Raw genomic sequence first — 27,047 nt, 5'->3', positions numbered from 1 at the left:
TTCAACAGAGATTTTCCTGCACCTCCACACGTCATCTACTGTGTCCATTGCTCTCGATGTGGTCTCCTCTGCCTCTTGTGGAACATTTCAGAGAACATCTCTGGGGCACTGAACAACCCACCGCCCTGTGGCGGAACACTTCAACTCCCCCTCCCACTCCGCCAAGAACATGCAGGTCCTGGGTCTCCTCCACCACCAAATTCTAGCCACCAGTGCCTGGAGGAAGAACACCTCATCTTCTGCCTTGTGACCTTCCAATCAATGTCGATTTCCTGAACCACCCCACCTGACCATATCCCAGATCCAACCCTCCAACTCAGCACCACTCTTCTGAACTCTCCTACCAGTCCATCTTCCTTCCCACCTATGCACTCCGACTTATCACCATCACCCCCTATCTTCACCTACCTCTCGCATCCCCCAGCTACCTTCTCCCAGCCCACCCTGTCCCATTTATCTGTTAGCCCCCTTGCCACCTCCCACATTCTTGATGAAGAGCTTATACTCGAAACGTCAACTCTCCTGCATCTTGGCAGCTGCCTGACTGGCTGTGCTTTTCTAGCACCACACTTTTTGACTCTGATCTCCGGCATATGCAGTCCTCACTTTCTCTAAGTATAAATATAGGGGAACCAGTAGATGCACTGCACTTAGACTTTGAGAAAGCATTTGGAAAAGTGTTACATCAAAAGCTACTATGGAAAATAAGAGCTCACGATGTAGCAGGTAGCATATTAGCACGGAGAGAGGACTGGTTAGTTAATAAGCAGCATAGCGTGTGCACAAATGAGCCATTTTGGGGTTGGTAGGATGCTATGAGTGGCTACCAGTAGGATCAATGTTAGGGACAAAGAGACCAAACATATAGTTGCTAAATCTGAGGATACATAGATAGGTTGGAAAATAAGTTGTGAAGAGGACATAGATGTCTGGAAGCTGAAAACGGTAAAAGCTAAGTGAGTGTAGAAGAATTTGGCAGATGGAACATAATACGAGAAAGGTCTGTTTCTGTGTTGCATGATTCTTTGACTATTTAAGTTGCCCACTTTGGTTGGTAGCAGAAAACGAGCATATAATTTAGTTATGCCACGTTTGGAATATTGCATACTGTCCTGGTCAGAGCACTACCAGAAGGAAGCAGATACTTTGGAGAAGGTACAGAAAGGTTTATCAGGATGTTGCCTGGTATAGCTGAATTTAGCTTTGAAGAAAGGTTGAATAGACTGGGTTTGTTTTCACTGGAACGTAGGAGGTTGAGGGGCAACCTGATAGAAAGTTATAAGATTGAGAATGGCATGGATAGAACGCAAAGTACGAGGCATTTCCCCAGCATGGAAGGGTCAATTACAAAGGTACATATGTTCAAGGTACAGGGTAGAGGGAAGTTTAAAAAAGATTGTGAGGCATGTTTTTCACACAAATGGTGGTGAGTGCCTGGAATGCGCTGCAAGAGATGGTGGTGGAAGCAGACACAGTTGCAGCACTCAAGAAGTATCTGGAAAAATACATGAATAGGAAGAGAATGGGGGGATACAGATCCTTTAAGTGAAGGCAGTTTTAACATGGAAGGGCAAATTGTGTTGTTGCAGACTTGGAAGGCCGAAGGGCCTGTTCTGTGCTGTATTGTTTTTTGTTCTCATTTAAATGAATTGAGATTGCAGAATTCTGAGGTACAGAGAGATTTGGGTGTGCTGGTCTATGAATTACAGGAGAAAAAGCATGTCTGTACATCAAGTGATTAGGAAGGTAAATGGAATAAAATAAAAACAAAGAATGGCAGATGTTGGAAACCTGAAACAAAAACAATGCACTGGAGAAACTGGTATGGCAATTGAGAGAAACACAGTTATCATTCTGAGTGCAGTGACTCTTCATGAGCAGATAAATGGAATGTTGCTGTTTTGCAAGGGGAAAGAAAGCTAAAAGTGCTTTGCTATAGTAATATAGAATATTGGTGAGGCCACAACTGTGGTACTAAATGGATTTTTGGTCTCCAAACTTAAGAAAAGATTTATGCATTACATGGAGTTCCAAGAAGGTTCATAAAACTGATACTTAGGATGACAAGATTATTTTATGAGGATAGATTGAGTAGGCCAGGCCTGTAATCAATAGAATTTAGAAAATTGAGAATAGAAGAGTTATTGAAAAATAAAGGATTCTCAGAAGGTTTGACAGGGTGGATGTTGAAAGGATATATCCCTTTATGGGAGACAGCAGAACTAGTAGGCACAGTATAAAACTAAACAGTCTCCAATTTACAACAGTGATAAGGAGGATTACTTTCTCTCCAAGGATAATGAGACTTTGTAACTCTCTTCCCGAGAGTGTGGTGGAGGATTTTAAGGCAGAGGAAGACAGATTTTTGATTGACAAAAGAATCAATTATTGGGGGAGGCAGGAATGTGGATTTGAGGCCATACTGGATTAGTCATGAGATTATTGAACAGTGGAGCAGACTACAGGGTGCGAATGGCCTAATCCTGCTCCTAATTTGTATGCTTTTTCTGAAACTGTGAATAGACGATATGCTCAATAATCCAGCTGAGTTCTTTAATGAAGTGTCAAACTAGGTGGATGATGCCCATCCAGTAGAGGTTATGTACCTTACTTTTCAGACAGCCTTTGATAAACTGACACATGGGTGTCATTTGGAGCAGGTTGGATTATATTGGATTGGAAGTCAGCCTCATAGATAGCTAGTTGAAATCGCACAGGCAAATGTAACTATCGAAGGTTTTGGATGTCTATGGGGACAGCTCATGATTGGACTTTTGCAGGACTTTGTGTTGGGATTTTCAGTGTCCATGACTGTTAATGAATTGAATTAGTGCTGTGATGGAACCATTCAGAAGTAACCACTAAAGCTAATGAGGCCCCAAAAAGAAACTGGAGGTCATTGTGGATGCATCATGGGAATGAGACTAGGCCTTACTGAATACAAGTGGGGCTTCCAGGTGATACTGGTAGAATATATAATCTAAAATTAGGAATACTCAAATTTGGCTGTACAGCACAGTCGCATGGTCACACCTAGAAAAATGGTGTCTTGTTTAAGTCCTCATATGGTTAGCTTAGAAGTCTAGGACACAGTAGGTATGTTTAACCACCAGGGAAGGTTTGGAGGGGGTGATAAGTCTCAGTCTTCCATCTGTCCTATAGTTTTACAGATTTATTCTGTGTTACATATATAAATAAGATGCATATACTTACATCCATGGTCATATCTGAAATATATCACTGGATCTATCCTGTGAACACGTGATATGAATCTGTCTAGTCTCATCTGCATGTACCTTAGGGAGGATGTGATATAAATCACTAAAACTGTTATTTGGAATGCATGTCTTTTATGATTGCCTGTGGGAACGTACTTTAAATAACAAATTCTGCACACTGTTGATTTGTCATCCTAAGGTGTGAAGATGGGCAGCAAAGACATATGCAGTATCTCAGAGGTATTCCAGTTCCAATGTTACAATCAAGTGTGAGGTTATCCATTTTGGACTGAAAAAGGAAAGATCAGAATTCTCTATAGTATGAAGTTACATGCAGCGAATGTCCAAAGAAATTTGGGGTTCAGGTGTAAATCTTTAAAGTGTCACAAACAGGTACAGATAATAATCAAGAAAGCTAATGGAATGCTAGCTTTTATATCTAGAAGACTGGAGTATAAGGACGGAGAAGTTATGCTGCAGCGATATGGTTAGACCCCATTAGGAGTATTGAGAGCAGATCTGGGTACCACACCTTAGGCTGGATATATTGGGAGTACAATATAGATTTACAAGAATGATACCTGGGCTTCAGAGGTTAAGTTATGAGGAGAGATTATAAAAATTGGGCATGTTCTCTCTAGAATATAAAAGGGTACTGGGTGATTTGGAAAACAACAGGAAAAGACAAGATAAAATGGTGGCAGAGTAAGACATTCCTGCCGGAGCTCTTCTGGTCTGCCTGTTCTTTTTTGTTTTTCTATTTCTTTTCTCTCTCGGAGCCTGGAGGTGAATCCTGGAGCAGCAGCAGGCGCGGGCAGCGAGACCCGGGCAGAGACCGGCACAGGGGAGGCAGTCCTGGAACTTACTTTGGAGCAGCTGAGTGCCAGTATTGAGCAAACTGGAGACTTGGATCGGAGTGGGGATGGCTGTAGGAATGAGGTCTGGCAGGGATGGTCACACCATGTGCACTGAGCTGCTACAATGTAATGTTTGTTTGAATTTTTTTTTAACCTGGCTGTAAAGTCAACCCTGTCTCATTTCTAACTTATTTCTTAAACTCTGTAAAGTAATGCAACTACTTTTTAATTCCTCTTCTGTATCCAAGATTTGTACCTCCGTATTTGTACCTAAGGTGGCACCATAAGGCAGAGACATTGAAAAAGCTTTTCACTGTACTTCTACAATGGAGTACACGTGACAATAAAGGATATTCTAATTCTAAGATAAAAAAAACTATTTCCACTGGTTGGAGATTCTAGAACGAGGGGGCAAAGTCTAAATTTGAGGCCAGTCCATCAAGAGAGATGTTTGAAAGCACACCTACATTAGAGAGTGGTAGAGATTGGGAACCCGCTTCCATAAATGACATATGATGCTGCATTTTAAATCTGAGATAGATAACATCTTTTGGATGTAGGTTTGCCCACTGAGCTGAAAGGTTCATTTCCAGACGTTTCATTACCCTACTAGGTAACATTTTCAGTGGGCCTCAGGCGAAGCAATGCTGAAAATTTCTGCCTTCTATTTATATGTTTGGGTTTCTTTGGGTTGGTGATGTCATTTCCTGTGGTGATGTTACTTCCTGTTCCTTTTCTCAGGGGGTAGTAGATGGGGTCTAACTCGATGTGTTTGTTGATAGAGTTCCGGTTGGACTGCCATGCTTCTCGGAATTCTTGTGCGTGTCTTTGTTCTAGGATGGATGTATTGGCCCAGTCGAAGTGGTGTCCTTCCTCATCCATATGTGAGGATACTAGTGAGAGAGGGTCATGTCTTTTTGTGGCTAGTTGGATGTTCATGTATCCTGGTGGCTAGTTTTCTGCCTGTTTGTCCAATGTTGTGTTTGTTACAGTCCTTGCACTGTATTTTGTAAATGATGTTAGTTTTGCTCATTGTCTGTATAGGGTCTTACAAGTTCATTAGCTGCTGATTTAGTGTGTTGGTGAGTTTGTGGGCTACCATGATGCCAAGGGGTCTGAGTAGTCTGGCAGTCATTTCCGAGATGTCTTTGATGTAGGGAAGAGTGGCTAGGGTTTCTGGATGTATTTTGTCTGCTTGTTTGGGTTTGTTCCTGAGAAATAGGTGGACTGTGTTCATTGGGTACCCATTCTCTTTGAATACACAGTATAAGTGATTTTCCTCTGCTCTGCGTAGTTCCTCTGTGCTGCGTAGTTCCTCTGTGCTGCAGTGTATGTTGGCTCGTTGAAATAATGTTCTGATGCAGCTTCGTTTGTGGGTTTTGGGATGATTGCTTCTGTTGTTCAATATTTGGTCGGTATGTGTTGGTTTTCTTGTAGATGCTGGTTTGAAGTTCCCCATTGGCTGTTCGCTCTACTGTGACATCTAGGAATGGCAGTTTGTTGTTATTTTCCTCCTCTTTAGTGAATTTTATGCCAGTAAGGGTATTATTGATGGTCTTGAATGTTTCCTCTAATTTGTTTCATTTAGTGATGACAAAGGTGTCATCCACGTAGCAGACCCAGAGTTTGGGTGGGATGGTTGACAGAGCTGTTTGCTCAAGACTCTGCATTACTGCCTCTGCTAAGAACGCTGACATCGGAGATCCCATGGGTGTTCCATTAGTTTGTCTGTAAGTTTTGTTGTTGAAGGTGAAGTGGGTGGTAAGGCATAGGTCCACTATCTTGATGATATTCCCCTTGGTGATGAAGTTAGTTGTGTTTGGTGTATGTGTCCTTGGGTCTTCTAATAGTGTAGTCAGTGTTTCCTTGGCCAGGTTAATATTGATTGAAATAAACAGGGCTGTTTCATCAAAGGAGATCATTATTTCATCCTCTTTTATCTTAATGTCTTTGATGGTCCTCAGAAATTCTTGGGTGGAATGGATGGAGTGGCGTGAGCCTTCTACTAAGTCTTTTAGTCTTTGGTGTAGCTCCTTGCCCAATCTGTAAGTTGGTCTGAGGGGGCTTCCAGGGTCTGAGGGGACTCCTGGTTTGTGAATTTTGGGTAATCCATAGAAGCGTGGTATGTTGGATCCGTCTGGTTTCATTTTTTGGAAGTTGGCCTTATTTACTTGTCCAGATTTCTGACGTTTTTTGAGTAGGTCTGTGATTCGGTTCTCTAGGTGTGGGGTCAGGTCTATCGCCACTTGTTGGTAAGTGTTGGTATCTGTAAGTAATGCGTTTGCATTTTCAATGTAGTCTCTTCGATTTAGAATGACTGTCAAGCGTCCTTTGTCTGCAGGTAGGATAACAATGTTTTTATCTTTTTTTTAAGTCTTTCCAGTGCTTTCCTTTCTTGTGTATTGAGTATGTTTCCTTCCTTTTTTCTGCTTAATGTTGGTGGAACTACTTGTCTGATGGATTGTTGGGTTTCTTCTCTGAGTTGGTTGTCTTTTAGTGTTGTTTCGAACGCGGCTAAGAAATCTTTCTTGTCCGCATCCTGGCAGTTGTAATTTAACCCTCTTACTAAGACGGCTTTTTCAATGTCAGACAAGTTTTTTATTCGTGCTTCTGTGTTGTTACTTTGTGTAAGTTTGTCGATGTTTTTCTGCAGGTCTAGATTTTTATTTTCTGTGTTTGTCGTTGTCTAGGATTTTGACCTAACTCAAGTGAAGGAACACTGATACAGATCCAATTTGGAATGTCGGTGAGTTGACGCAGAGTATCATGTAGATAATACGCAATGCTGTCACTCTCTGTCAGTGGTGGAAAGAATGGCTATTAGAGCTGGTCAATAGGGTGTCAATCAAGTGGCTGCTCTGTCCTGGAGTTTCAGTGGTTTTCCAGCTGCATTCATTCAGGCAAGTGGAGTGTATTCATTCCATCACAGATCTGATATGCACTTTGTAGATGGTGGGCAGGCACTGGTGAATCAATAGGTGAGTTACTCATTGCAGAACTCCTGGCCACTGACCTGCTACTCTCTGCAACAATGACTCCCTTAAGCAATCCCTTGATTGTGATCAAGTGTAAATACAATGCAGCCCATTCTTCCACCAGAGCCAAAGCAGATAACTAGCCTCCTGAAGAGGAGTTTCTGAGGTGGAATAGTCTGGGGAGGTGTCCTCACAGTACAGATTTGGGGAGGCAACGACCTGGAATTAAGTGCCTAATGATGACCATGAAGTTATTGTCGATTTTCAGAAAAACCTATCAGGTTCACTAATGTCCTTTAGGGAAGGAAATCTGTCATCCTTACCTCGTCTGGCTTACGTTACTCCAGACTCTCAGTGATGTGGTTGACTCTTAACTGCCCACTGGGTAATTAGTCAATAAGTGCTGGCTTAGTCAGACACCCACCTCTCGTGAATGAATAAAGAAAAACAAGTCCAGACGTAGTGTACTGCACAATTTTAACATCTCGTGCTCTGCAGCAATGGAGCAGCTAAGTAAAAACTGTGATGCATACTGAAGAGATGGGAGAGAGGCAGTAGCATTCTGAGGAGGAAGAGGAGGACAGCGAGCAGGGTGAACATCATCTTCAGCATAACAGATTGATACAGAATTGGCTCAATAAGCCAAACATGACTTTACTGACACCCAGTTTCGATAGGTGCAAGTTGGATGAAGTGATCAATCATTCACTGTGAATGTATTGTTGTTCAAAGGCAAGCAACCCCTTTTTTGCCCCTGAAGCAAATTCAGCCTTTTTTGTTGTTTCTTCACATTTTTCCTGTTGTTCAGTAAAATTGAATGATTTCACTCGTTCAAAGGTTTTTCAACATGTGATGTGCCTGCATTAAACAATTACAAAATGTTTTGCTGTACTGTGTTAGTGAAAAAAGTAGTACTCCCTAAGTTGGGTTTTAACATGGTATGGTGCTGAGGTTGGTTAGCCTTTGTACTTCCTTCTTGTAGGTGGAGGTACGATGACAGTCGATCAGACCGATGGGTGATGGAAGTAGCAATACATTTACAAATTTGATATTCCATTTCTAATTAGGTGTTAACTATGTCACCTTAGACACTGTTCTTGACCATTTCCATCAAACTAATGGACTTTAAATATTACGCTGGTGGTAGAAATCTTAGAATGTACCAGCAGGGGCATGTATTTCTGCTGCTGGTGAAGGCATGATAGCACAACACCACAGAGGTGTGGTGCATACATAATGAGATGAGCAGTGAAGAATTGAACAATATAACTCACAGGTACTCGCAGAGAGAAATCCTCTGTGAATTTCTTCAGAGCTACCACTTAAATAATCTTCTTTTTGCCTTTTTTCACTGCCCGGTGTGTTGCACAGGGAAATATAATGTAGAAAGTAACTCCAAATTTCATTTCCATTCAATATTAGGATGCCTTAGATGTTCATTTCTAATATTTTCTAGTTCTGATGAAAATGATTAGATGGAAACACTACTTGTTACTCTGTCCCAATTCTGTATGACATTCTTTTATTCAATCATTGGACATGAGTCCTGCTGAGTAGGCTAATACTTGTTTCCCACACCTAATTGCCCTCGAGCAGATGATGGTAAACTGCCTTCTTGAACTGCTGTGGTTCATGTGCTGTAGGTAGACCCACAAAGCTGTTAGGGAGGGAATTCCAGGATTTTGATCCAGCCATTGAAGGAATGGTAACTTACTTCTAGAAACTTAATTTAGAATGAATTTAAAACTGCTGCTTGAATCCTAACTCTCAGCAATCCTGCTCAACCATATCCCCAGTACTTGACTATATTGGCTTCTTGCCCAACTATGCTTGATTCTTTGTAATTAATCCTTATGTTCAAAACTCCACGCCCCACTACATTCTTTCATTACTTCCTTGAACCTCTCTCTCTATATTCACCCCACAACCCCCTCCATTTTGAGATACCTGCACTCCTTTAATTCTGGTACCTTATGCATTGTTCAGTTCCTTCACCCAACTGTGCATTCAGCTTTTAAGCCCAAAGCTTCCTAAATTTCCTTTTTCACAGTAAGGCGCTCCTCCAAATGTCCCTGTTTGGTGAAGCTTTTGGTCACCTGCTCCATCATCTCCTATTTGGCTCAGCAGCACTTTGTTGTGCCTTGGGACATTTTACTATACAAAGAGCAAGTTGTTGCTAAACTGTTCCACATATACAATCTGTGCAGTTCACAAAAGATTTCCTTGTAAACTGTTCCACAGAATATAGCTGGGTAAAACACAGCATGGAAGCTACAGTCCTGTTAGTCACTGGATGGAAAGTAGGGTCAGTCCCCTTTAACCTAACAAATGCAGCTAACTGTAGTCATATTAATCAACACAACAACAGTATTTTTAGTGAGTAGTGAACTGCATTTAGTACTGATAATAAGTAAAAAAAGTTTTCCATTCTGGGTGCTTGTGAAAAGCATGTCATGAATGTAACAGGAAGAGCTGCCAACCATATTATGGATTTGATTGACCTGAAGTCTTAGACTTGTTAGTATATTTGGAGTGAAGTCAGAATGCATCCTTGGGAGTGATTTGTAGAAGCATAGCATTGTTCAAATTCAAACTGTCTGTCAGTTAGAGTTTTGTTAATAAAATCAGTGGTCATGTCTTGTGAATTAACCCCGACAGGTGCACAGACTAAAGAGGCTAACCTTCCTTCTTCTCTGTTCCAAAGGAGGGCTGTCTGGCAGCATCAGCTTCAGAAACTCCTCCTTGGTAAATGTTTGCTGCGGTTTACTGATAGGATTCAGGTCCTCTGCTGAAGCCTGATGTTGGCTAGAAGTTGATAGTTCTGTTACATCACCATACAGTCTCCTAGAGAAGGAAAAGATGACATGAGTATTTAGTGAATAACAGCAATTAAACTGAGCTCTATACTTGTGCCTGGTGATTGCAATTGTTGAATGATATACACACATGCAAGTACAGTACAATGTTCTATCAAGTGAAAGCTTAATCTCTAGCATTAAGTAAATTAATATTTAGTAAAACAGGTGATTGCATATCTACAAATAAGGAGTATTTATTTCACTGTAAAGTTGATTATTTTTAAAGTCCAACAATATTCTTGCATTTTAGGCACCTTTCTTCAATCAACTACATCCTGCACAATGCAGTGTTTATGGGGTAAAACATTCCAAGGTTCTTTACAGCTGTGTTATCATGCAATGTTTGACACTAAGCCACAGAAGGTGACAGTAAAATAGGTTTATGAGGATCTTAACAGATAAGAGAAAAAGAGGTTGAAATTATGGGTTATATAAATTGAGAGAGATGAGGCCATGTAGGAATTTGAGAGCAAGGAGTCAAATTTTAAAACTGATGCACCGCCTGACATAGCTAAGTGAGTTCAGAGATTAGGTGCAAGTTAGAATACGGGCCATAAGAATTTTGAATGAGCTCAAGTATATTAAGGGTTGAGAGAGCACGGTCAATTTTTAACCCATTTCTTTGAAGTTGGTGGACAGAATAGAATGACTAAACATTCTGTTGGTCAGAACTGTGTACAACTGTGTGGCCAGCTTTTATTCAGCATCTTTTTGTACATAACAAATGGAGGCCCCTTGCCAGTTTCCTGAAGAAGGGCTTATGCCCGAAACGTCGATTCTCCTGTTCCCTGGATGCTGCCTGACCTGCTGCGCTTTTCCAGCAACACATTTTCAGCTCTGATCTCCAGCATCTGCAGACCTCACTTTCTCCCCTTGCCAGTAAGCACAACAATAAGAACTCCAACATTTTGCTTGTATATAATGCATAAAGAATGATTAAAGATCCACATGAATGATTGCTTGGAAAATTTACTGGCAGTTGTCCTAATACAGGGTTACTTAAAACACAAGTCGAAACACGCTGAAAGACTGGAGCGACTGGGCTTGTATACCCTTGAGTTTAGAAGACTGAGAGGGGATCTGATTGAGACATATAAGATTATGAAAGGATTGGACACTATGGAGGCAGGAAATATGTTTCCGCTGATGGGCGAGTGCCAAACCAGAGGATGCAGTTTAAAAATACGGGATAGACCATTTAGGACAGAGATGAGGAGAAACTTCTTCACCCAGAGTGGTGGCTGTGTGGAATGCTCTGCTCCAGAGGGAGTGGAGGCCCAGTCTCTGGATTCATTTAAGAAAGAGTTGGATAGAACTCTCAAGGATAGTGGAATCAAGGGTTATGGAGATAAGGCAGGAACAGGATACTGATTAGGAATGATTAGCCATGATCATATTGAATGGTGATGCAGGCTCGAAGGGCAGAATGGCCTACTCCTGCACCTATTGTCTATTGTCTATAGAATCACTTATAATTGGAAATCATTAATTCTATATATTATTCAGAGAGAGGATGTTTAGATATGCACTGAGGCTTTCAAAGTTAGTAAGACTTTATAGAGTACACAATACAAAGTAAGATAATTTTTTCCAGAACTTGATGCTCAATATTTTACATCTCAGAAGCTTACATGCAGATTTAAATAATTTATTTTTGTTTCAGTTGAATCTGTTATAACATAAGTTTCTTCAATGAGAATTGGCTATAACACAAAAGAAGAATTTAGACTTTAGAATTTGTAGAATGTGAACTTTCCTTACCTGTATTGACTATAACATGATCCGGTCCCACTGGTTTAAATGGAGCAGCTATTACATGACTATCATATAACGTGGGATCGCATGAGAACAGAACTATTGCATTATACCAGAACAGACTGTACTTATGTAGATATTTAGTATTTTGATCAGCAGAAAATACTGTGGACAGTCTCCTGAAAATGGCTGGGAAGGTCACAGGAGGTGAAGTTAAACAGGTGGGTTGATATCAGGGGAACCCCTGCTGTCTTTCTGTCACCACAGGAATTAAATTCCAGGGAAGATTTACTCACCCTATCAATTGAGACATTTAAGTGGCCAATTAATAACTAATTAAAGTCTTCTCATGCCACTGTCATGATTAATCCTGTCAGGCAAGAACACAAGCAGCTTTCTCGCTGGTAAAATCGAGTGACCTATATTCTGCGTTGGGAAGAAGCAGGACTTCAAACAGTGCAATAATCAGGGACATGGATTGGACAGGGGTGTGATAATTGAAAGCCAAGCTTCCAACAGCCTTTGATGTGGTGCTGTGGATCACAGTGATTGCCATGGCTGGCAGGTTCAAATGGGGCATCTTTGCTATCCCCCTGGGAAGTGATCCAAGCGGAAAGGTCACTGGGTGACTCATTAAGCGGCTACCTGCACATGATCTAGAGGGGTTTCCCATTGGTGGTAGTGTATCCTGTCCTTTCTCACAAGTGTTACTACACTACCAAGCAGAAGATACTGTCCTATGGAAGCAATTAATATCCCCAATAGTTTCTTGTCAACCTAAAACATCTTTGGAGAATATTGTAGTTGTTTTAAAATGTCACTAGATTCTTGTCATTGATTCTTGTCTCAGTGTTCAGATACCTACTTGTTCTAAAAATAGTTTATGTTCATGTAGTCTCTCAAATATGTTAAATGATTCAGTACCTAGAAAATCATAGAATTGTCATAAACAGAAGGAAGCTATTCAGTCCATCGAATATACACCAGTTCTGAGACCAATTCTATTATTTCCATTCAATGTGTTGTACATATCCCATGAATAAAGAAAATAAATCTTAGGCAAAGACATATGCTGATTTTCAGTTGAAAATCAACTTTCACAATTACGTAGTGGAAAAATGCATCAAAACTGTGAGTCTGACAAATAAATGCATTGATGCAAACAAGAAGGTATGACCAACAATCAGACATAAAATGTTAACCTCACTCTTGCATTCTCTCCAATCAGAACATTGTCATTCTTGATCAGATACAGTAAAATAGGGTTTTGCAGAAGGGTCATTGGACCCTAAATGTTAATTCTGATTTCTCTCCACAGATGCTGCCAGATCTGCTGAACTTTTCCAGCAAATTCTGCTTTTGTTTTTGTGGAGTAAAATAAAGTACTAGGAAGGTAGACTGCCAGGGTACAAGGTAGCTGGGGGTGGGTGGTTGGGTAAACATTCAGGGTTGGTTCAGGGTGGGCTGGAGAAAATCACATGAACAGGTTGGAGAGAGGTAAGGTGTCAGGTGTAAGGGGGCTTGGGTTCAGTGGTAGAGGTGACAGGTTGGTCCTTTGATGGGGTCGAAATTCAAGGATCAGTTTGGGGGTAGGAGGGAAGGTATGTTAGGTCACTGGGGGTGAGTGTTGCATCTAGGGAGACACAGTCAGATCTCAGGGGTGTCAGATCAGGCTCTGGGAGTTTTAAGTGGTCCAGAGGTTGTGTATTTGGGAGTGCGCAAGGCAAATACGAAGTTCACTTGAGCAGTTACTCAGGAGTTATATTACGTATTACATTACAGTTCCACTTAATTTCATTGCAATCATCCGAAATCTTCAATTTCTATGGAGACATTGAGATTTTCTAGCATAGAGAATGTGCCCAGAGGAAAATTCAATTTTCCAAGCGATGCCTTTGGAATGTGCTACAATGGGTATTCCACAAGTTCCCACGCGCAACTTGCAAAACAACTGTCTGGCTGGGGTAAATTTTCCCATTCGCTGACCACTATTAAATAGCTGTCCCATTAAACTGTTCACTAACATTAATTAGAATAACAAAATCGAAATGTCAGCTAAATGGTCCAACAGGAGCGTACTTTGTAACCATTCACCATAGGCAGCAAATTGTTCTCAAAATTTCAAAGATTTTTGTGTTACTAGGATTGCCGGTGTTAGGATTTTAACATTTCAAATGTAGTTATGCTCTTAACATTCTGTGCAGATATTTCTGATGGCACCGGTCTGTTTGTGCCACTAATACTCAGTTAAAACAAGAAAATAAAGTGGATGAAAGATGAATATTTATGAAAATATTGGGATGATACTAACAATTAATTTAACTGGTCACTAGTCCAACTGTTTTCAGTCTAGGCACTTGGTAAAGGATATATTGATCCTGAAGGGGATGTAGGGCAGGTTCACCAGCATGTCAGTGGAATACAAAAATAATTAGATTATCAAATCAAATTACGTAGACTGGGTTTGTATTTTCTTTAGTAAAGATTAAAGAATGATCAAATTGAGGATTAGTGAGAGAGGAATGATTGCTTTGTAGATGGGAGGAGCGCAAGTAGAATCTCAAAACTGAAGCTGTCTTTCAGTGGTGATGTTGACTTGCTGTTGTAGCCACAGAATTGATATGGCTTGTCTAGTTCAAATTCGTGTCAATGGTAACCCCATGGTATTGACAGTGGAGGATTCATTGAGTATTTGTACGGTTACGATAACAATCAGAAATTTAGAACTCTTTCCTCCAAACGCTTTTGAGTCAGCGAGTCAGTTGAAACTTACAAAGTTGAGATTGATAGATTTTAGTTCAGCAAGAATTATGAAAACAAGGTCAGTAAATTAAATTAACCTAAAAAGAATTAAAAAATTGCGAAACAGATTTGAGAACCAAAGTGGCCGACCGCTGTTCTCATGTCCTGATCTTTGCACCATAAAATTTTGAATAAAGAGGTGCTACACATTCAGCACCATCACTAATGAGAATTAAATCTAAATGACTGTTCATGGTTTCTCAATAAGTAGGACTGAGAGACTGTTAACTGTCAGAAGTGTAGAATGTATCATATGTATGTCATTCCTAAAGTTGTCAGAATATTTTTTTAAAAAAGGTGCTGGTAATATTCACAGTCCCTCAAATCAATGTTACTTTAGTATCTCCAGAGTGTTTATTGCATGCCATGTACCAGAAATTGCAAATTTGAGGATTCCAAGTTACATTTGGTTGTGAAGTCCTTCTCTGAAGCAGCAATGGTGGTTGTGGAAAGCAGCCAAACCAGTTTGGAGGCTCTGTCATGACAACTGGGGGAGGCAATGGTCTATTATCACTGATATTATCACTGGTCTATTTATCCAGAAAACTCAGCAAATGATCTGGAGAGCCGGGTTTGAATTCCACCAAGGCTGATGGTAAAATTTGAATTCAATAAAAGAAAAATTTGGAATTAAAAATCTACTGATGACCATAAAACCATTGTCAATTGTAGGAAAAACCCATTTGGTTCACTAATGTCCTTTAGAGAAGGAAATCCTCACCTGATCTGGCCTACGAATGACTCCCGACCCACAGCAATGTGATTGACTCTCAATTGCCCTCTGAAATGGCCTAGCAAACTATTCAGTCATATCAATCACTACAAAACCTCAAAGAAATGAAACTGGACGGATTACCTGGTATTAACATAGGCACCAGAAAAGACAGCAGCAGAAACAGTTTTGTCAACCCTGCAAAGTCCTCCTTAACAACATCTGGGGGCTAGTGCCTAAATTTGGAGAGCTGTCTCACAGACTAGTCCAGCAACAGCCTGACACAGTCATACTCATGGAACCATATCTTAAATACCAGGACAGACCCAGCAGAGATGGTGGCACAGTGGCATAGCTCGGGAAGGAATTGCCCTGGGAGTCCTCAACATTGATTCCAGACCTCATGAAGTTTTGTGGTTTCAGATTAAACATGGTCAACGAAACTTCTCGATTTCCAAGTACCATCTTCCCTCAGCTGATGAATCAGTATTTCTCCATGTTGAAAAACACTTAAAGGAAGCTCTGAGGATGGCAAGGAAAGAAACGTATTCTGGGTGAGGTATTTCCATTTCTGTCACCAAGAGTGGCTTGGCAGTAGTACAACAGACAGAGTGGTCAAGTCCTCAGGGACGTAGCTGCTACACCGATCAAAGCTGCTAGCTCTGATGAAGAGTCATCTACACTTGAAACATTAGCTTGCTCTCTCTCCACAGATGCTGCCTGACCACGGTGATTTCCAGATTTTTGTCTTCAGTGCAGATTCCAGCATTTACAGTAATTTGCGCCTAGCTGCGAGACGGGGTTTGCAGCAGGTAGTAAGGGAATCAATAAGAGGGAAAAATATATATGACTTCATCCTTAATGCAAATGCATCTGACCATAACAGTATCACTAAGAGTGACCATCACACAGTTCTTGTAGAGATGAAATCATACCTTCAAACAGAGAATAACCTCCATCATGTTGTGTGGCACTAACACCGTGCTGAATGGGATGGATTTCAAATAAATCTAGCAACCCAAGACTGGGCCTCCATTAGGCACTGTGGACCATCAACAACAGCAGAATTGGATTCCATTACAATTTGAAACTTTATGGCCTGGCATATCCCCGACTCAACCACTACCATCAAACCAAGGGGTCAATGCTGGTTCAATGGAGAGTGCAGGAGGGCATGCCAGGCACAGCGCCAGGTATACCTGAAAATGAGGTGTCAACCCTGTGAGACAAGTGATCCCACAACCAACAAATCAGATCCAAGTTCTTCACTCCTACCATATCCAGTTGTGAATGGTGATGAACAGTTAAACAACTCACTGGAGGAAGAGACTTGACAAATCTCTCCATTCTCAATGATGGAACAGCCCAGCACATCAGTGCAAAAGAAAAAGGCTAAAGCTTTTGCTACAATCTTCAACCAAGAATGCCATGTGGATGATCCATCTTGGCTTCTTCCAGTGGTGCACAGCATTACAGATGCCAGTCTTCAGCCAATTTGATTCACTCCACTTGATATCAAGAAATGTTTGGACACATTGGATACTGCAAATGGATACAGACCTTGACAACATTCTGACAATAGCACTTAAGGCTTGTGCTCCAGAACTTGCCGCTCCCTTCGCCAAGCTCTTCCAGTATAGTTACAATACTGGCATCTACCTGAAGTGTGGGAAATTGCCCATGTGTGTTCTATACATAAAGAGCAGGACAAATCCAACTCAATCAATTACTGGCCCATCAGTCTACGCGCGATCATAAGTGCTGGCAGGTGTCATCAACAGTGTTATCAAACAGCACCTGCTCAGCAACATCCAGTTTGGGTTCCGCCAGGACCACTGAGCTCCAGACATCATTACAGCCTTAGTCCAAACATGGATAAAAGAGCTGAATTCCACAGGTAAGGTGAGAGTAACAGCCTTTGCCATCAAGGCTGCATTCGACATGGAGCAAAACTGGAATCAATGGGTATCAGAGCAAACTCTCCGCTCATTGGAGTCATACTTGACAAATAGGAGGATGGTCATGGTTGTTGGAGGTCAGTCATCTTAGCTTCAGGACATCTCTGCAGGAATTCCCCAGGGTAGTGTCCTCGGCCCAACCAGCTTCATCAATGACCCTCCCTCCAACATAAGGTCAGAAGTGGGAATGTTCACCGATGATTGTATAATGTTCAGCACCATTCACCACTCCTTTTACACTGAAGTAGTCCATGTTTAAATGCAACATAATCTGGACAATATCCAGGTTTGGACTGACAAGTAGTAAGTAACATTTGGGCCACACAAATGCCAGGCTATGACCATCTCCAATAAGACACAATCTAATGATAGCCCCTTGACACTCAATAGTGTTACCATCACTGAATCCCCCACTATTAACATCTTGGGGGTTATTATTGGCCAGAAGTACAACTGGACTCACCACATAAACATACTGACTACAAAAACAGGTCAGAGACTAAGAGTGCTGATTCGAGTAACTCACCTCCTGACTTCCCAAAACCTGTCCATCATCTACAAGGCATAAGTCAGGAGTGTGATGGAATACTCCCTACTTACCTGAATGGGCACAGCTCCAAAAACACTCAAGAAGCTTGACATCATTCAGGACAAAACAGTTCACTTGATTGGCACCTCATTCACAAGCATCCACTGCCTCCACCACCAACACTCAGTAACAGTGTGTACTATCTTCAAGATGTACTGCAGAAATTCACCAAATATTTCAGACAGCACTTTCCAAACCCATAACCGCTTCCATCTAGGACAAGGGCAGCAGATACATAGGAACACCATCACCTGCAAATTCCTCTCCAAGCGACTCGCCATCCTGATTTGGAAATATATCACCATTCCTTCAATGTTGCTGGACCAAAATCCTGGAATTCTCTCCCTAATGGCATTGTAGGTCAACCCACAGCAGATGGTCTTCAAGGGTTCATTGAGGTAACTCAAGGCAGGCAAAAAATGCTGGCCAGTCAATGACGTCCACATCCCACAAAATGAATTAAAAAATACTCAGAGTCCATAGGATTGTTGTTGACAAATGGACAGGGATTGACTTTTTGTTTTATTCATTCATACCAGCATTTATTATCCATCCCATTTGCCCTGGAAAAGGTGGTGACAGCCTGCCTTCCTGAACTGCCTGCAGTCCATTTGGTATTATTCACATTGCTGCAGGAATGAGCTCCAGAAGTTTGACCCAGTGATATATTTGAAAAACAGGATAGTGAGTGGCTCGGAGAGAAGGTTAATGTAGTGGTCATCCATCTCCTTAGAGACTGCATTGATTATGGGCAAGGGAGATATTGTTTAAAGAGCCTTGGTGAATTTCTGCAGTGCACTTTGTACATGGTGCACACTGTTGCTGCTGTACATTAGTCAATGTGGTGGTGTCACTCAAATAGACTGCTTTGCTCTGGATGGTGTCAAGCTTTTTCAGCGTGCTTGAATTACATTCATTTAATAAGTGGGCATTATTACATCACTTTCCCAAATTGAGGCTTGGATAGGCTTTAGGGCATCTGGAAGTGAGTTACTTACTGCACGATTCATTGCCTTTGACCTGCTCTTGTGGCCAGAGCACTTACATGGCGTGTCTAGTTCAGTTTCTCATCACTGGTAACCCCAGGTTGTTTACAATGGAGGATTCACTAATGGCAAGAGGATTTTTGGTCGAGCCCACTAGGGAACAGACAATTCTGGATTTGGTGATGTGTAATGAGTCAGACTTGATTAGGAAACTGAAGGTAAAGGAACCCCTTGGGGCAGTGACCATAATATGCTAGAATTCACTCTGCAGTTTGAGAGGGAGAAGACTGAATCAGATATAATGGTATTACAGTCGAGTAAAAGTAATTGTAAAGACATGAGGGAGGAGCTGGCTGGAGTTGATTGGAAGGGGAGCCTAGTAGGGAAGACAGTGGAACAGCAATAACAGGAATTTCTCAGGATAATTCAGGAAGCAGAGCAGAAATTCATCCCGAGGGAGGATGAAGCAACCAGGCTGACAAAGGAACAGCATAATAGCAAAACAAAAGCATGCAATGTGGTGAAAATTAGTGAGAAGCTGGAGGATTGGGAAGCCTTTAAAGCCAGAGGACAACTAAAAAAGCAATAAGGGGCAAGACGACAAAATAGGTGGGTAAGCTATCTCATAGTATCAAAATGGACAAACAGGACGCTGGAAGAACACAGTAAGCCAGGCAACATCAGTACATTATACCTGAAACATTGACTTCTCCACCTCTTGATGTTACTTTGGATTCCAGCATCTGCAGTTTTTTTTGTCTCTAATGAAATATCAAGACGACTGCAAGAGTTTTTGTTTGATATATAAGACCAAGAATGCTCATTGGACATTGGAAAATCAGGATGAGTAGTCATGAGGAACAAAGAAATGGTGGAAGCATTGAATGGGTACTTTGTATCAGTCTTCACAGTGGAAGACACCAGTAACATACTGGAACTTCAGGAGAGTCAGGGGACAGAAGTAGACTAGTATCTATCACTAAGGAGATGTTGCTGAAGAAACTAAAGGGTCTGAAGGTGGATAACTCACCCAGTCTGGATGGACTACACCTCAGGGTTCTGAACGAGATGGCTGAGAAGATTGTGGAGGCTAATCTTTCAGGAATCACTGGAGTCAAGGAGTGTGCCTGAGGATTGGTAAATGGCTAATGAAACACCCTTATTTAACGGAGGCAAAAGATGGGAAATTATAGGCCGGTTACTCTGACCTCAGTCATTGGTTGGATTTTAGTATTCATTATGTAAGTGCATGGTAAAATAGTGCTGAGGCAGAGTGGTTTGGTCACAGGGAAGTCATGTCTTAAAAATGTTAGAATTCTTTGAGGTAATATGCAAGTTAGACAAAGGAGAGCTGGTGGATATTTGGATTATCAGAACGCCTTTGCAAAGATGCCACACAGGGGGCTGTTAAATAAGAGCCTATGGCTTTATGAGCGAAGTACTGGCATGGATAGAGGATTGGCTGACTGGCAGAAGGCAGACAGTGTAAATAAAAGGGTCTCTTTAAGGGTAGAAACTGGTGACTAGTAGAGTTCTTTGGGGGTCAATGTTGGGATCACAACTATTCACATGATACATTAATGATCTGGGCAAACAAACAGAGGGCATTATTGTTAAGTTTACAAATGACACAAAGGTCGGTTAAGTTGTGTGAGAAAGCAGGCAGGCTGCAGAAAGACGTGGATAGGTTAGGACAGTGAGCAAAGAAGTGGCAGATAGATAGTGGCAATGTGGGAATATGAGAGGTTATACACTTTGGTAGGAAGAATAGAAGTGTAGACTATTTTCTAAGTGGGGAAATGCTTTGGAAATTTGAAGCACAAAGGGATTTAAGGGTATTAGTTCAGTATATTCTTAAGGTTAACAGGCAAGTTCAGTTGGCACTTAGGAATGCAAATCCATTTTGAGAAGGCCAGAATACAGAGCAGGGATGTACAATGCTCTGGTCAAACTGTACTTGGAGTATTGTGAACAGTTCTGGGCCCCATATCTAAGGAAAGATATACTGCCATTGAAGGTGGTCCAGAGGAGGTTGACAAGAATGATCCCAGGGATGAAGGGCTTGTTGTATTAGGCACAAGTGAGGACTCTGGGTCTGTACTTGATAGAGTGAAGTAGGATGAAATAAGATCTGATTGAAATTTACAGAATACTGGGATGCCCTGTACATAGAGAAGATGTTTCCAATGTTAGGAGAGACTAGTGCCTGAGGGCACAGCCTCAGAATAAAGGAACTTAGATAAGCAGGAGTTTCTTCAGTCAGAGGGAGGTAAATCTGTGGAACTCACTGTCACTGCCAGAAGGCTGTGGAGGCCAAGTCTTTAAGAAAGAGATAGATAGGGGCTTGATTTGATAAGGGGATCAAGGGTTACAGGGAGAAGGCAGGAGAATGAGTTCCTCTATGCTACTGTTGGTCAAATGTGGCTTTGATGTCAAGGGCAATGACTCTCATCTCACCTCTGGAATTCAGCTCTGTTGTTTATGCTTAAACCAAGGCTGTAATGAGCGGACCTGTGGGAACCTAAACTGACAGTCAATGAGCAGGTTGTAGTACTTCAGATACACTTCAAGCGGTGACCCTTTATATCTGTGATAAACTCAAGAAATAGGAGCAGGGGTAGGCCATCGGGACCCTCAGTAAGATATCAGTTGATCAGGTCCAGGCCTCAAATCCTCTTTCAGCCAGTCTACACCGACTTTTCAAACATTTATCAACCAACTCCTCTTAACTAATTTCAGTGATTTGACTTCCACTATCCTCTGGGAAAAGAAATTCTTCCACATCTCAGTTTAAATGACTGTCCCTTTATTCTGTAACTATGTCCCTTCATTCTAGATTACCCTTATTAGTGGAAACTTCTCAACATCTGTCTTGTCAAATGCTATCAGGACTTGTACAATAAGATCATCTCTCATTCTTCTAAACTCTAATGAATAAAAGCAACTGGTTTAGTTGTTCTTGATAATTAAACTCCTTCAACCCAGAGATCAGCCTAGGGAATCTCTTTTGGACTGTCTCTATTGTAAGTATAAGCTTTCTTAAATACTAGGAACCAAAACTATACACAGTCCACCAATTGTGGCCTCACCGACACCCTGTACAGTTCTCCCTGTTTTTAGACTCCAAACCCTTGGCAATAGAGCCCAAAATTCAACTTGCCTTTTCAATTACTTGCTACATCTGCATGCTGACGTTTTGTGATTCATGCACAAGATCATCCAGGTTTCTTGGTGCTGCACATTTTTGGAACCTCTCTACATTTAAATAGTAGTCTGCCTTTTGATTCTTCCTACCATTTTCCTACATTAAACCCCATCTGTCAAGATTTAACCCACTCACTCAGCCTACCTATCTCCCTTTGCAGATTCCTTATGTCCTCACTGCAACATGCCCTTTCTCCTATTTTTGTATCATCAATAAATAAGAGTAAATTATACTCTGCCCCTCTAAGTCATTAACATAGATAGTAAATAATTGAAGCCCAAGGATCGATCCTTGTAGCACTTAACTAATCACATCTTTTCAACTTGAAAAAAACCCACTAGTCTCAACTTTGTGTCTTGTGTGCTCAATCCATGCTATTACATTACCACTGAATACCATGAGCTCCTATCTCGTGTAATAAGATTTTATGTGACACCTTATCAAATACTTTATCAACTCTGCTTGTTATATCCTCAACGGAAATTTGTCAAACATGATTTCTCTTTCACAAAACTATGTTTGATGGCATTAAGCATTTTTAAACGCACTGCTCTTTCTTCTTTAATAAGTAACATTAACATTTTCCCAATGACAGATTTTAAGCTAACTGGCCTGTAGTTTCCTGTTTTCTGTCTCCATCTCTTTGTGAACAGGGTTGTCACATTCTAATGTTTCCATTTTCTCTGCAGTCACTTCCTTTAAAACCCTTAGATGCAGGCAATCAGGTCCTGTCCACTTTTCTGCCTTCAGTCCCATTAGTTTGCCCAAAAATGTGTCTTTCTTAATGGAGACTGTTACAAGCATCTTGCCTATCTGCTGTCAGATGTTTATAGAGACCTCCACCATGAATATCAATGCAAAATATTGGTGTAAATTATCTGCTTCCTTGCTTCCCCCTCATTAATTAGTCAGCTGCATTCTCCAAGTGGCCCACACTTATTTTAGCCTGTTTCTTTTTACATATCCGCATATGTTCTTGTTATTAGTTTTTATATTTCTCACCAATTTACTGTAAAATTAATTTTCTTCCTCTTCACTAGCTTTCCAGTTAACCACTGCTGGTAGTTAAAAATCCCAATCCTCTGGCATAGCTCCGGTTTTTGCCATTATATCTGCCTTAGTTTTTGATTGGATACTCTCCAATCAAGAAGGTTCATCCTTCTTATTGAGATATTGCAAAGCAAGAGTTGCTTGACAACATCATTGATGACATCTTCCATCACTTTACTGACAACTGATTCAACTAATGGGGCAGTAATTGACTGGATTTGAATGTCCAAGTTTTTGTGCATAGGATGTACCAAGGCAATTTTCTATATTGTCAGGTGGATGCCAGTGTTGTAGCTGTACTGGACAGCTTTATTCGGGACGAAGCAAGTTTAGGTTAGATTAGATTAGGTTACTTAGTGTGGAAACAGGCCCTTAGGCCCAATAAGTCCACACCGACCCTCCGAAGAGCAACCCACCCAGACCCATTTCCCCTACATTTACCCCTTCACCTAACACTACGGGCAATTCAACATGGTCAATTCACCTAACCTGCACGTTTTTGGACTGTGGGAGAAAACCGGAGCACCCGAAGGAAACCCACGCAGACACGGGGAGAACGTGCACACAGTTGCATGAGGCGGGAATTGAACCTGGGTCTCTGGCATTGTGAGGCAGCAGTGCTAACCACTTTGCCACCGTGCCGCCCATGGTGGCAAAATTCTAGAGCACATTCTTATTACTATTACAGAAATTTGTTCAGTCCATAGCCTTTGCAGTATAATGTAACTACAGCTGTTTCTTGATATCACATGGTTTGAAGGCTGGCATCTACGATGCTAGGGTTTTCTGGACAAGGCAGAAATATATCATTCACTCAGCACTTCTGGCTAAAGATTGTTGAAAACACATCATCTTTGTTTCATATTCTGGGCTCCTCTTCCATTGAAAATGGATATTTGCAGAGCCTTTTCCTCCAGTGAGTGTTTAATCATGCACTACCATTCAAGTTTGCATACCTTGGATCTGATTATGTAAGTGCTTAGCTCTATATATCACTTGCTGCTTATCCTGTTTACAGCTTCATGGAGTTAACACCTCATTTTTAGGTAGTTTGATGCTGCTCCTGCACAATTCTAGTTTGATGAGTAATGACAGAGAGGTTACAAACTGCATTGGAGTACAATTCTGCTGCTGCTGATGGCCCAAAGTTGCTAAAGTTTATCCCATTTAGTATTGAGATAGTGCCACTCAACACAATGGAGGGTATGCTCAGCTTGAAGACAGGACTTCATCTTCACTGTGCGGTGGTCACTTTCACCGATACCGTCATGGACAGTTGCATCTGTGGCTGGCAGACTGCTGAGGACGATGTCAAGTATGCTTTTCTCTCTTGTTGGTTTCATCACTACTTGTTGCAGAGCCAGTCTAACAGCGATGTCCAACTGGATCAGAGGTGGTGGTGTGAACCATTCTAGGTGACAGAGATCAAAGTTAACCAACCAAAGTATATTCTGTGTCCTTGTCACCCTCTGTGCTCCAAGTGCTGTTCAGAGTCAATTTTGGGAACTCCTCCAACCCTTCACACCACACAATTCCCCAGGCAATTTCTTCTTGACTCTAAGTTAATGGAGTCACTTGCAATGAGATGATTGTGAAGGCCATAAATAGCAACCCTAAAGGCAGTGCTGCTGGATAGCAGAAAATGAGATGTCATTGACATTTTGTGTGAATGTTGACCCCTTGTTTGTGGATGGGTATTGCTGAGGTTAGCCTGTAAGACAACAAATAGGAAGCAACTAAAGCTCTTATCTCTGAGAAGCACCAGAAGTCAGTCGAGGAACCATTTCAGGAAATGCCAAAACTCCACTGGAGAGTAAGATAGGAATGGTAAGGGACCATGGTCCAGGAAGAAAACAGAGAGTAATGAGAATGTGAAGATCAAGAATATTTATGCACTGCAGGAAATTGAACAGTAGTGTGCAATGTTAAGATAGAACTGTTAAAAAGTTGGGACAGTGAAGGATTTGAATAATGTCTGATGTAAATGAATAGGAGACATGTCAACAAGCAAGAGAAGGGGATAAATGATCAGTAGCTGTAGTGAACAAAGAGTAGATTTGACCGAGGAAATTAGTCTCCTGTGGATTGAAGAAAGGACACGTGAGAGAAACTGCAGATTGTTTTAGATCAATGTTGCATAATGTAATTAATTGTTTTGACAAAGTTGGTGTTGAAATTGCATTATTCCTGCCCTATCTCATGTCACATTGTCTTTGAGTGGAAAAAGAATGTTATATGAGGACCTGAAGACAGATGTGACATAAATATTAATAAATGTAAGACAAAAAAAAAAGAACTGCAGATGCTAGATCTAAAACAGAAACTAAAAATGCTGGAGAAACTCAGCAGATCTGGCAGTATCTGTAAAGAGAAAGCAGTGTCAATGCTTTGGGACCAGTGAAGGATCAGAGGGGTGACCTTATAGAAGTTTATAAAATCAGGAGGGACATAGATAGGATGAATAGCCAAGGTCTTTTCCCCAAGGGAGGGGAGTCCAACACTAGTGAGATGGGAAATATTTAAAAAGGACCTCAGGGGCAAATTTTTCACACAGAGGATGGTGCAAGTATGTAATGAGCTGCCAGGGGATGGTAGAAGTGGGTTCAGTACAACATTTAAAAGGCATCAGGATGGGTATATGAATGGGAAGGGATTAGAGGGATATGGGCCAAATGGGACTAGATTGAGCACTGCTGCCTCACAGTGCCAGAGACCCGGGTTCAATTCCTGACTCAGGCAACTGACTGTGTGGAGTTTGCACATTCTCCCCTTGTTTGCGTGGGTTTCCTCCGGGTGCTCCGGTTTCCTCCCTCAGTCCAAAGATGTGCAGGTCAGATGAATTGGCCATGCTAAATTGCCCGTAGTGTTAGGTAAAGGGGTAAATGTAGGGGAATGGGTGGGTTGCGCTTCGGTGGGTTGGTGTGGACTTGTTGGGCCGAAGGGCCTGTTTCCACACTGTAAGTAATCTAAGTAATCTAATCTAAGCTGTAAGATTGACTTAGGATATCCGGTTGGCATGGACTAGTTGGACCGAGGTTGACTGGGACTTTGTAAGGTACAATTCTGTGAGTATGACTATGTCAGACTATTGCTTGACTAATCTGTAAGGCAGCTCTCCCACTTTTATCACTAGCCCCCAGATGGTGCTGAAGGGGACTTTGCCAGGTCAACAGGGTTGAGCTTCAGGTTGTTATTGCTGGTACCTTAAATTGAGACTTCATGTAGTTGTGCTAGAAGATGAGCATCAGCTTGAGAATTTACTGTAGTTCTGTCCCTGTCTCCCTGTTTTACAGGTTCATAGCCCCTGGAATGGTAACTCTGCTTCACATACACCATCACCTAAATCAAACATTGGACGAGAAGACAGACTGCTGGGTGTGTGTGTGTGTGCTTAAGTGCACTACATGCAGAGGCTGGTGATTTGGAAAAAGAAGCTGCTGAGATGGGGAATGGATGGGGAGAGAGATTTAGACGTGAGGCTGCTAAATAACTGAGAGAAGAGAGAATGGGTTGGGAAAATAAATGTTTGGTGGGGGAGGGGAAGGGTTAATTTGAGTGTGGAAATGGGGAATTGGGGCTTCACTGAATCTCCTGCCACCACAGAGTATGGAGAGCTTGTTGAAACCTGCATGAGTGCAAAAGCATTATTATTTTATATAAAGTACTTTAAAAAACTGAGAGTTTCATATTTATATGATGTCTATGTTAATATATAGTATGCATATTTTAATAAGTAATTACTAAACTGTTTTATTGCTTTACTGCTGTTTCTTTTTTCTGTTGTCTGGAATCACATTAATTTTCAAATGGCTTCACATTAGAAAACAGTTTGGGATATGGTCTAGGAACAACATGTTCCTAAACATTTACCAGTACTGCTGAAAGCAGCCACCAAAAGGCATCGAAGAGTAACCTTTTTTGACAGTGTCTATTCTTCCATCTTCACACTGGGGAGTGCCTTATCTCCATCTGGAGCTTCCTTTAATGGCTCAGCTAAAGTCAAACGTGCCAGATGGAAATTGCGCTAACATACTACAACCTACCATTCTACAGTGTAGCTCAGTGCCATTCAGCAGTTTACA

General features: G+C 41.4%; 1 protein-coding gene and 1 pseudogene across 4 annotated transcripts in view; both read right to left on the bottom strand.

Annotated features, from left to right (window-relative positions):
* The window catches only part of sipa1l2a (signal-induced proliferation-associated 1like 2, genome duplicate a), a 598,903-nt gene that overhangs the window by 104,222 nt on the left and 467,634 nt on the right, over positions 1-27,047 (bottom strand). For all 4 annotated transcript variants that reach the window (XM_087978567.1, XM_043680159.2, XM_043680179.2 and 1 more), the window contains exon 16: positions 9,732-9,894. In XM_087978567.1, coding sequence (XP_087834693.1) covers positions 9,732-9,894 — 163 coding nt within the window. The remainder of the gene's footprint in view (positions 1-9,731; positions 9,895-27,047) is intronic.
* On the bottom strand, positions 5,646-8,250 carry LOC148150572 (uncharacterized; annotated as a pseudogene).

This window comes from Chiloscyllium plagiosum, unplaced genomic scaffold (genome assembly GCF_037043375.1).
Source record: "Chiloscyllium plagiosum isolate Xiang-an unplaced genomic scaffold, Cpla_swu_hap1 HiC_scaffold_3, whole genome shotgun sequence".
Lineage (NCBI taxonomy): Eukaryota > Metazoa > Chordata > Chondrichthyes > Orectolobiformes > Hemiscylliidae > Chiloscyllium > Chiloscyllium plagiosum.
The sequence above is the reverse complement of the archived record's forward strand: the minus strand, read 5'-3'. Positions and strand labels throughout refer to the sequence as shown.